The following is an 11,754-nucleotide window of genomic DNA, read 5'->3' as shown; positions in this document are numbered from 1 at the left end:
TCGAACTCCCAACCTCAGGTGATCCGCCCGCCTCAGCCTCCCAAAGTGCTGGAATTACAGACATGAACCACCGTGCCTGGTGTTATTGATCTTAATAATATACTTGATGTCCTATTTCCAGTGTTGAAAACGTTGAACACTTATCAGCCTCTAATGCTGAGCAAGACCTCATGCCAGGCATTTCTTGAAGAATCTGTGTTGGGTTTTGTTGTTGTTTGAGACAGAGTCTCGCTCTGTCATCCAGGCTGAAAACTCAGCTCACTGCAACCTCCACCTCCTGAGTTCAAGCAATTCTCCTGCCTCAGCCTCCTGAGTAACTGGTTATAGGTGCACACCACCATGCCTGACTAATTTTTGTATTTTTAGTAGAGACGGGGTTTCACGATGTTGGCCAGGCTGGTCTCGAACTCCTGGCCTCAAGTGATCCACCCACCTTGACCTTGGCCTCCCAAAGTGCTGGGATTACAGGTGCGAGCCACTGCGCCCGGCCAGTTTGTTTTTAATTTGAGACAGGCGCTGTCACTCAGGCCAGAGAGCAATGGCAAAATCTCAACTCACTGCAGCTTCCACCTCTCGGGCTCTGTTGCCCAGGCTGGTCTCAAACTCCTGGCCTCACAGCTGGTCTCCTCACTCCTAGGATTATAGGCATGCGCCACCATGCCTGGCTAATTTTTGTATTTTTAGTAGAGAGGGAGTTTCACCATGTTGGTCAGGCTGCTCTCTAACTCCTGACCTCAGGTGATCCTCCCACCTTGGCCTCCCAAAGTGCTGGGATTACAGGCGTGAGCCTCCATGCCTAGCCTTCTTGGGGAATCTGAAAAGGATTTCTCCTATTGCCCCACAAGGGGTCCATCATTCCACAGATGAGATGCTGATAGCAGAAGAGATTCGACCACTTGTCCCAGGAACCTTCCCCTGCAGGGGTCCCGGGACTTGGGGAGTGGGGAATGGGGTTGGGAGAGGCACTGAGAGGCCCAGGAAAGACCCTTCCCCACGGAGCCAGCAAAGCATGGGATGGGGGCACCCAGCACTGCCCCCCTCCCCACTTCTTACTAGCTTTGGCCTTGGTCTGACCCCTCACCTGACCCACCACTGTCCGACTCCCCCCAGCACCCCCAGCACCCCAGTCTGGCCCGGATTGAGCTTGCTGTGAAGCATCAGCCTGGGGCGGGGGGGGAGAGCGGCTGAGCATGTGACTGGTGGAGGTCGGGGGTGGAATGGGAGCCTGAGGCGTCAAGGAACGGGACCTGGGGTGGGCAGCAAAGACCGGGGCCGCATACCCCAGTACTGGGGTGATGGGAGTCTCCAGGCCCCTGTGCTCCCCGATCATCAGTCACTTCCTGTCCAGCGCGAGGTAACCCAATCAGCCTTTGACTGACCTGACTTCCCACCCTCACCTCTGACTTTCCCCTTCTTCTCCCTGTGCATGGGGTGGTCCAGGAAGGGGAGCTGCCTGGTGGGGGTTGGGAGGGCCTGGGGGAGGTGCTGGCGGTCACAGGTCCTCAGGCCCTATAGGATGCCCTTTTGAGTCACAGAAGGCAGAACTGGCACAGATTCTTTTAAGCTCCCCCATCAATGATCCCCACTGGAACCATAAAGGACACATGTGGTGGCCTCAGACAGAAGCACACTACACCATAATTCAAGCAGACAAGGGACTTGTTGGCTATAGAACGGAAATATCAGGGGTTGAGGCCAGGCACAGTGGCTCACGCTTGTAATCCCACCACTTTGGGAGGCCAAGGTGGGTGGATCACTTGTGGTCAGGAGTTTGAGACCAGCCTGTTTCACCAGCATGATCAAACCCCATCTCTACTAAAAATACAAAAATTAGCTGGGCGTGTTGGTGGATGCCTGTAATCCCAGCTACTTGGGAGGCTGAGGCAGGAGAATTGCTTGAACCTGGGAGTTGGAGGTTGCAGTGAGCCGAGATCACACCACTGCCCTCCAGCCTGGGTGACAGAAGGAGACTCCATCTCAACAAAAAAAAAAAAAGAAAAGAAAAAGAAAAAAAAGAAACTTAATCTTGATTCTGCATTAAAAGAGAAATAGGGGTAAGGAAAATAAAAGATGCCCCTATGAAAGGGATGAGGGCTCTGGGCCAGGGGATGCAATGAGGTGACCCATGGGGCTGGGTCACAGTTAACAAGGGCAAGAATGGGGTGAGTGGGGAGAGGTCATAGGGACCTATTGGAAAGGGCCACTTCTGGAAGGGGTGTTGCAGCATCACAAAACCCACTTCGATTATTTCAGAGTGAGGTGGGAGCCAGGGAAGACTTTGTTTTGCTTTGTTTTGTTTTGTTTCATGTTTTGAGACAGAGTCTTGCCCTGTCACCCAGGCTGAAGTGCAGTGGCAGGATCATAGCTCACTGCAGCCTCAACCTGCTGAATTTCAGAGATCCTCCTGCCTCAGCCTCCCAAGTAGCTAGGACTGCAGGCACATGCACAACCATGCCCGGCTAATTTATTTTCTTTCTTTCTTTCTTTCTTTCTTTCTTTCTTTCTTTTTCTTTCTCTCTCTCTCTCTCTTTCTTTCTTTCTTTCTCTCCCTCCTTCCTTCTCTCTCTCTTTCTCTTTCTTTCTTTCTTTCTCTCCCTCCTTCCTTCTCTCTCTCTCTCTCTTTCTTTTTTAAGACAGGGTCTCTCTCTGTCACCCAGGCTGGAGTACAGTGGTTTCATCTTGGCTCACTGCAACCTCAACTTCCCAGGTTCAAGTGGTTCTCCTGTCTCAGCCTCCCAAGTAGCTGGATTTCAGGCATGCACTACCATACCCGGCTAATTTTTGTATTTTTACAAATACAAAAATTTTGTATTTGTAATTTCAAAATTAGAGATGGGGTTTCACCATTTTGGCCAGGCTGGTCTTGAACTCCCGACCTCAAGTTATCTGCCCACCTTGGCCTCCCCAAATCCTGGGATTACAGGCATGAGCCTCCCAAAGTACTGGGGTTACAGGCATGAGCCACCACTGCCTGGTCCATGAAAGAGTTTTGAGCCAAAGAGAGACATGATCTGACTTTTGAATTTTTTTTATTTATTTATTTTTCATTTTTTGAGACAGGGGCTTGCTCTGTCACCCAGATTGAAGCGCAGTGGTGTGATCTCGTCTCACTGCAGCCTGGACCCTTCTAAGCCCAAGCAATCCTCCCACCTCAGCCACCAGAGTAGCTGGGCTGCAAGCACGCACCACCATGGCCACTCGTTTCTGTATTTTTTGTACAGATGGTGTTTTGCTCCATTGCCCAGGCTAGTCTCAAACTTCTGGGCTCAAGTGAGCCTCCTGCCTCAACTTCCCAAAGTGGTGGGGTGACAGCTGTGAGTCACCGCACCCGGCCGACATGAGCTGACTGAATAGCATTTTTCTGGCTGCCGTGTTGAGAGCAGATGAAAGAGCAGAAGGAGGGAGCCTGGCAAGGAGGCTACTGCAATGGTCCAGGCATGGGATGCTGGGGGCATGTGGCTCTGCCACCCGTGGTGGCTCATGCCTGTAATCCCAGCACTTTGGGAGGCCGAAGCGGGTGGATCATGAGGTCAGGAGATTGAGACCAGCCTGGCCAATATGATGAAATCCCATCTCTACTAAAAATACAAAAGTTAGCTGGGCGTGGTGGCAGGCCCCTGTAGTCCCAGCTACTCAGGAGGCTGAGGCAAGAAAATCGCTTGAACCCAGGAGGCGGAGATTGCAGTGAGCCAAGATCGCACCACTGCACTCCAGCCTGGGCGACAGTGCGAGACTCCGTCTCAAAAGAAAAAAAGATGGTGGCTCTGCTTCTGGATGTATTTTGAAGGTAGAGCTGGTAGGATTTTCCAGTCTATGGGCAGCTAGGAGGAAGTGAAGACAAAGAACAGAAGTAAAGACTGAGGTGCAGGGTCAGTCTGAGGACACACAGAAAGGAAAATGACCAAGGGGGATGGAAGGTGTGGCAGCTATGTAGGATGAGAATCTGGAATCAATAACACTGTTGCAGCCAAGAGGACAAACTGGCAAAGGAGCCCAGGGAGCCAGACACTGCCAAGATGTAACAGGAAGACTGAGTTTTGACAGCATGATAATCAATGGAATAAGAAAAAAGAAAAGAATTGCATTAGGCCCAGAGAGGTTAAGAGACACCCCCAAGATCACACAGCAAGGCAGTAAAAGGCCAGAACCCGGGATTCTTGGCTTTCCAAGAGCACCTCCCATCCGGGCCACCCCTCACCCAGTGCCTCCCTATCAGGGCTGATGACCTGGTGCTGCCAGCACGGGGTGGGTGGGAGGCCATCAAGGTCCCTCCTGGTGGGTGGGAAAGAACAGAGCTCATGCCAACCATCCTCCCCTGCCCTGCCCAGGCACGGGTGTAGAAGACGCTGTGGGTGAAGTCTCCGTCCATGTTGAGCTGTTCACTCATCCAGGAACTGGAGAACACAAGGTCACAGTGAAAGGTGAGTGGTCTCAGGTGGGACGGACTCCCTAGGCTCTAAAACAGAAACCACCCTTAAACTGGCTTAAGCAACACCCTTTGCTGTTGTTGTTGTTTAATGGTCTATGAAACAAAAATGTCCAGAGGTGGCCACCTTCAGGCATGGCTGGATCCAGCAGGGTAAACAGTGTTATAAGACTGAATCCCACTTTCTCCGTGTCTCAGCCTTGCTTTCCTTTTCATGGCTTTTGCTGACCCGAACAGATTGGGCTGCATTCAGCATGGCTTAAATAAGATAGAATTAGGCCAGGCACAGTGACCAAGGCCTGTAATCCCAACACTGTGGAAGGCCAAGCCTGGTGCATCACTTGAGGCCAGGAGTTCAAGACCAACCTGGTCAACACGATGAAACCGTCTCTACTAAAAAATACAAAAATTAACCAAGTGTGGTGATGTTTCACCGACATGGTGAAACCATGTCTCTACTAAAAATTCAAATATTAGGGCGGCCAGGTGTGGTGGCTCACACCTGTAATCCCAGCACTTTGGAATGCCGAAGTGGGCAGATCAAGAGGTCAGGAGTTCAAGACCAGCCTGGACAACACAATGAAACCTGTCTCTACTAAAAAATACAAAAATTAACCAATTGTGGTAGGTGCACCTGTTGTCCCAGCTACTCGGGAGGCTGATGCAGGAGAATCTCTTGAGCCCGGGATGTGAAGGTTGCAGTGAGCCGACATCGAGCCACTGCACTCCAGCCTGGGTGACAGAGTAATTCAAAAATTAGCTGGGTGTGGTGGCGTGCACCTGTAGTTCCAGCTGTTCAAGGAAGCTGAGGTGGGAAGATCGCTTGAACCCGGGAGGCGGAGGTTTGCAGTGAGCCGAGAACCCGCCACTGCACTCCGGGCTGGGTGACAGAGCAAGACTCCATGTGAACAAATAAAAATAAAATGATAGAATTGGCTTTTCTCTGGGATGACGACAGTGTAAGAGCAGCCAGCCTCGAGCGGATACGGAGGCTTTGAAGTGTTGGGGATCTGTGCTGCTCCCAACTTTTGTTGTATTTTCACCCCTGACGTGTGTTTGTTGTTGTTTGTTTGTTTTAGAGGTGAGAGTCTCTGTCACCCAGGCTGGAGTGCAGTGGCGCGATCTCGGCTCACTGCAACCTCCGCCTCCTGGGTCAAGTGATTCTCCTGCCTCAGCCTCCTGAGAAGCTGGGACTACAGGCACATGCCACCATGCCCGGCTAATTTTTTTGTATTTTTAGTAGAGACGGGGTTTCACTGTGTTAGCCAGGATGGTCTAGATCTCCTGACCTCGTGATCCACCCGCTTCGGCCTCCCAAAGTGCTGGGATTACAGGTGTGAGCCACCGAGCCCTGTCTTTAATTTTTTTTTTTTTTATTTAGACAGGATCTCGCTTTGTCACCCAGGCCGGAGTGCAGTGGTACAATCTCGGCTCACTGCAACCTCTGCCTCCCAGGCTCAAGCAATCCTCCTGCCTTAGCCCCACAAGTATCTGGGACTGTAAGCGCGTGCCACCCAGCTAATTTTTGTATTTTTAATAGACACAGGGTTTCACCGTGTTGCCCAGGCTGGTCTCAAACTCCTGGGCGCAAGTGATCCACCGGCTTTGGCCTCCGCAAGTTCTGGGATTACAAGCGTGAGCCTTAGACAGATTTTGAGAACCACAAACATCTGCTTTTTCCTACTGGGAGAACCTGACCTGTCTCACCCTCTACTTCCCCCTACAGTGGTGGCTGCCAATGACCTCAAGTGGCAGACTTCTGGCATCTTCCGGCCGTTCATCGAGGTCAACATCATTGGGCCCCAGCTCAGCGACAAGAAACGCAAGTTTGCGACCAAATCCAAGAACAATAGCTGGGCTCCCAAGTACAATGAGAGCTTCCAGTTGTGAGTTTGGGATGCTTTGAAGAGCATGGGGGGAAGGGAGGGGGTATCCCCCAGGTGAACCCCAAGGCCAGGTAGGCAGGAGGGATCTGGGATCTGGGCCCGGGAATGGGAGGGGCCACATTCTAGGTGGGGGTGCTGGAAAGGGAGACATTTTAGTAGTGCAGGAGTGACATCAGGGAGGGGACACGAGGATGGAGGTCACCTTTGGGGCAGGCAGATCCCAGGAGAGGCAATGAGTGGAGTGGGGTAATTTCGTGATAAAGGCTTGCAGAGGGGAGGGGAAGTCGGCAGGCAGTGCGTGGTGGGCGGGGCCGTTGCTGGGGCTGGAGACTGTCTGGTGAAGGGATGAGGGTGGCAGTGGTGAAGCTTATGAGTCAGGGGCTGAGGGACCTGGGACATGACTGAGGACGCTTGGGGTTGGGGACTCCTGGAGTCCACATTGAGCCTTTTCAGGACCATTAGGGCAGCCCCTCGGAGGGAGTCGGCTCTGGGAACAAGAGTGGAGTGTGGATGGATTCCAGGCATCGGGGTGGGGGTCACATTGGATGGAGGTTCCTAGAGTTGTGAGTGCACCTAGGCTCTGGGTATCAGGACAGGGCCTAGAGGATGCTGGTAATGTGGAGAGCAAAAAAAATGTCCGCTCTGGCCGGGCCTGGTGGCTCACACTTGTCATCCCAGCACTCTGGGAGGCCAAAGCGGGCAGATCACCTGAGGTCAAGAGTTCAAGAGCAGCCTGGCCAACATGGCGAAACCCCCCTCTCTATTCAAAGTGCAAAAAAAAAATTACCTGGGTGTGGTGGTGTACGCCTGTGATCACAGCTACTTGGGACGCTGAGACAGGAGAGTCGCTTAAACCCCGGAGGTGGAGGTTGCAGTGAACCAAGATCGGGCCACTGCACTCCGGCCTGGGTGACAGAGCAAGACTCCGTCTCAAATAAAAAAGAAGTCTGCTCTAGCCGAGCATGGTGGCTCACGCCTATAATCCCAGCACTTTGAGAGGCCGAGGTGGGCAGATCACGTGAGGCCAGGAGTTTGAGACCAGCCTGGCTAACATGGTGAAACCCCATCTCTTCTAAAAATATAAAAAATTAAGCCCAGCGTTGTGGCAGGCGCCTGTAATCCCAGCTACTCGGGAGGCTGAGACAGGAGAATCACTTGAACCCAGAAGGCAGAGATTGCAATGACCCAAGATGGCACTGCTGCACTCCAGCCTGAGTAACAGAGCAGACTCAAAAAAGAAAAAGAAAAATACAGAAATTAGCCGGGTGTGGTGGCAGGCACTTGTCATCCCAGCTACTCCAGAGGCTGCGGGCTGTGACAATCACTTGAACCTAGGAGGCAGAGGTTGCAGTGAGCCATGACTGTGCCACTGCACTCCAGCTTGGGTGACAGAGCAAGACTCTGTCTCAAAAAAATAAAAAAGTCTGCTCAGTGGGGTAGATGGGGGTGGTTAGCAGGGGCAGAGTTGGGGTCATGTGGGGTAGATCCTTGGGTCGACTGTCAGCCTCACATGGCACTGGGGCAGGGCAATGTTGTTGGATGCTCGGAGGACAGAAATGCAGAAGGAAGTAGTCCCAGCTACCTGGGAGGCTGAGGCAGGAAGATCCCTTAAGCCTAGGAGTTTAAGGCTGCAGTGAGCTATGATTATGCCACTGCACTCCAGCCTGAGTGACAGACATAGCAAGACCCTGCCTTAAAAAAAAAAAATTATGGGCCAGGCGAGGTGGCTCACGCTTGTAATCCTAGCACTTTGGAAGTCAAGGTGGGTGGATCACCTGAGGTCAGGAGTTCGAGACCAGCCTGGCCAACATGGTGAGACACCCCCCACCCCGCATCTCTACTAAAAATACAAAAAGTCATCTGGGTGTGGTGATGCATGCCTGTAATCCCAGCTACTAGGAAGGCTGAGGCAGAAGAATCATTTGAGCCTAGGAGGCAGAGGTTGCAGTAAGCCGAGATTCTGCCACTGCACTCTAGCCTGGGTGACAGAGGGAGACTCCCACTCAGAAAAAGAAAAAAAGAAACAACAACAACAAAAAATGGTGCACAGGGGTAAGGGTAAATCACAGCTGGTTAGCTGGTATCATCTAGGGGCTGGGAGTTCCTATGGGACAAGACTGAAGCCAGTTCCAGGTCGTGTCAGCACAGGGCTCTTGGTCAGAAGGGTTTGGGACGATTGGCTCCCTTAGGGAGGAGAAGCCTGGTCTAGTGGGAGGTCAGATGTCAGGAAGAGTGGGTCGGAGTACTTCAGAGATCAAGGTGTGCGACCTGGGAGGGGGACAAGAGGGAGCAGCTGGGAATGGCCCTGCAGGAGGGCTCTTGTCGGTCACTGGGACTGCTTAGGGGCAGGAGTACAGGTGAGGGGCATACGGGAGGCAGTGTCACCCATAGTGAGGCACCAGGGCAGGCTCATGTCTGGAGGGCATCTTGGGAGGAAGAGGGGCGGGCTGGGGGTCTGGGGAAAGGGCCACGTCAGGGTTCTAGAGGAGGGCCTAGTTAAAGAGCGTCTGGGTGGTACATTAGGGGCAGGGCCGTGCGGGTAGCAGTTCAGCCAGAAGAGGGCACAGGCACGGGTATCTCATGTTGGGAGCATGGGCTTGCGGGGCGGTGTTTGAGGAAAGGGTTATTTTGAGGGGCGGGAGCTGGATGTAAAACTATGAGGTCATTTTTCGGTGGGTGCAAAGGGAACACACTGGGGTGTGGGCGTGGCCCAGCTCAGGGTCAGCTGCTGTGGGCGTGGCCAAGCACTAGGTTGTAGGACAAGTCACGGGGCATGGGCGGGGCTAGTGTATCGTTGGGGGGTGATAGGTGTGGATACCCCGTGTGGCCCTCCCCGGCGTGAGCGTGGACCGCAAACGCAGTGGGGGCGAGGCCGTGGGGCGGGGCGTCCCGGTGGGCGTGGCATGTCTCACGCTCCGCCCCGTTCCCCGCAGCACGCTGAGCGCAGACGCGAGCCCCGAGTGCTACGAGCTGCAGGTGTGCGTCAAGGACTACTGCTTCGCGCGCGAGGACCGCACGGTGGGGCTGGCCGTGCTGCAGCTGCGGGAGTTGGCCCAGCGCGGGACTGCCGCCTGCTGGCTGCCGCTCGGCCGCCGCATCCACATGGACGACACGGGCCTCACGGTGCTGCGCATCCTCTCGCAGCGCAGCAACGACGAGGTGGCCAAGGAGTTCGTGAAGCTCAAGTCGGACACGCGCTCCGCCGAGGAGGGCGGTGCCGCGCCTGCGCCTTAGCGCCGGGCGCGCAGCCGAGCGGCACTGCGCCTGCGCGGAGGGCGCTGGGCGGGAAGGGGCGGGGCTTTGCGCCTCAGTGGGACCGCCCTCGGGGCGGGGCTCGGGGGGCTCCGCCCTGAGGGAGGGCTGCGCTTATGTCCCTGATATAGCTCTCCCTTTGGGGGAATTAGGAATGAAGGATGCCCCGCCCTCTCAGGAGGCCAGGCCCAAGGGTGCGACGAAGGAAGAAGCCACATCTCCAACTCGAGGCCACGCCCCCAGCATTTAGGGGGCATTTTGAGCTGGGATGGGGGAAACCTCGTCCCTATGGAGGAGGCCACATCCCGGGGCTGTGGTACCGGGAGGTACCGTCTCCTGTCCCCTGGAAAAGCCATAAGGCGGGTCTCAGAACCCTGGGACCCCAGACCAATTGCCAAGTATGAAAATCTCAGCTCACTCAAGGGGGAGCCCTGGGCAAGGGTTAGGGCTCCCCGGAGCGCCCCTGGAGGTGGCCTGGGGGCTGGAGGGACCAGGATGCTGGTTGGAGGGACCGGGAATACCGTAGTCCCTTTAGATGTTTGTGCAAAAAATAAATGGGGGGAGGGGGGAGTATGGGATTTCAAAAGCACATGCGCCCTTGGGCGCCCAAACCCTGGGAGCCGAGGGACGGCTCTGGGGCACCCACGCTGCCCCTACTTCCCTTTGGGAGTTAGCCTCTTCTTCTCTCCCAACAAACCCAGTCCTCATATCGTAGAGTTCAACACACCCATTTGACAGATGGCAAAACTGAGGCTCAAAGAGCTGCTTGAGACTCGGCTGAGGTTCCCAGTGCCATACCCTCTATCCCCTCCCTTAGGCCTGTGTGCCCCATGGAAGGGTGGGCTGAGGTCGGGATGACCTGACACAGCTCCCTACTGCTGCTAATTCCCCCTTGGGGGCCTCCTCCAAGGGGTGGGAGGTACAGGCCAAGACCCCTACTTCACCTGTCCTACTCTGGCTGCCAAGCAAAACCCTTGCCCTCAACCCTTTCTCCTGGGACTCCTTAGGGGATGCCATGAGGGCTCTTGACCTCCCACCACAAAAGAGAGAATTTGGGAACTCTGGTCCCAGGTTTCTCCACCCTTCTTCCTTTCCCAGAATTCTCCAGACAGGAAAGAACAGGAGACCAGAAACTCTAGGGGTGTGTGTGCATGAGAGAGAGAGAGAAAAAAAACACAAACACACTCAGAGCTGGGTTCCCAAGATCCTATTCATTCATTCAAACACCCAAGCCACAGGATATATGCTCGGGTGGCCCTCTTGCCTGCTGGAAACTCCTTCTCCAATGAGCAAGGTTGTGGTGACTTGGCTGGAGTTACCGTGTGCTTACAGGACCTTTAGAGAAAGTTCAGCATGAACTGTTTGCTCTGTTTTTCTGCCTGTGTGGATGGCATGCCTTTTTCTGCTGGATTGGGAAGGGCAAGAGTTTGCTGTGCTGGGGAGAAATGAAAACGGGGTGAGATGAGTAGCTGGGTTCCTGGAGGATGGAAGATCAGATGGGGAGGCTTTCCGAGGTGAAGAATGAGAGGGAACCACTTGCTTGAGAGAAAAGACCTCCAGGTAGGGGGAACAGCACGTGCAAAGGCCAGGAGATGAGAACTGTTGAAACAAGAAGGGTGGCATGGCTGGAGCTGAGCCAGCAAGGAGGACCCCGAGGAGCCTTGGGGCTGAGGAGATCTGCAGAGGTGTCAGACCAGGCAGGGTCTCCTCTGATGTCCTGAGGAGTGTCACTTTTATTCTAAGACAGCTGGGGAGCTCTAGGAGATTTTTAAGCTGGGGAGAGATTGTATTCCAGCATGCAAAAGCTGTTCTGTGAAGACTAAAATCAGTGAAGAGGGGTGAGGATGTTTTGGAGATGCTGAAATTGATTCTTGGAAAAATTCCGAAGGCTGTATTTAAAGAAAAGACACCTGTAATCCCAGCACTTTGCGAGGCCAAGGCTGGCAGATCCTTTAAGGTCAGGAGTTCAAGGCCAGCCTGGCCAACATGGTGAAACCCTGTCTTTACTAAAAATACAAAAATTAGCCGGGCACGGTGGTGTGTGCCTGTAGTCCCAGCTACTCAGGAGACTGAGGCAGAATTGCTTGAACACTGAAGGCAGAGGTTGCAGTGAACTGAGATCACACCACTGTGCTCCAGCCTGGGCAACCAGCAACCAATGCTCCATCTGTCCCCTCGCCGATAAAAAAA

At 54.0% G+C, this 11,754-nt stretch overlaps 1 protein-coding gene across 5 annotated transcripts in view; it reads left to right on the top strand.

Annotated features, from left to right (window-relative positions):
• The window catches only part of UNC13A (unc-13 homolog A), an 86,149-nt gene extending 75,619 nt beyond the window's left edge, over positions 1-10,530 (top strand). For 4 of the 5 annotated variants that reach the window (XM_037728770.1, XM_037728767.1, XM_037728769.1 and 1 more), the window contains 3 exons: positions 4,329-4,421; positions 6,153-6,312; positions 9,246-10,530. In XM_037728770.1, the coding sequence (XP_037584698.1) occupies positions 4,329-4,421; positions 6,153-6,312; positions 9,246-9,546 (554 nt within the window). In that variant the 3' untranslated portion in view covers positions 9,547-10,530. The remainder of the gene's footprint in view (positions 1-4,328; positions 4,422-6,152; positions 6,313-9,245) is intronic. The other variant, XM_037728768.1, reaches the window with a different exon arrangement.
• Positions 10,531-11,754: the final 1,224 nt, after the last annotated feature.

The sequence above is a fragment of the Cebus imitator genome, unplaced genomic scaffold (assembly GCF_001604975.1).
Source record: "Cebus imitator isolate Cc_AM_T3 unplaced genomic scaffold, Cebus_imitator-1.0 Scaffold280, whole genome shotgun sequence".
NCBI classification, from domain to species: domain Eukaryota; kingdom Metazoa; phylum Chordata; class Mammalia; order Primates; family Cebidae; genus Cebus; species Cebus imitator.
Note: the sequence above shows the minus strand (reverse complement) of the source record. Positions and strands in the feature narration are given on the sequence as shown.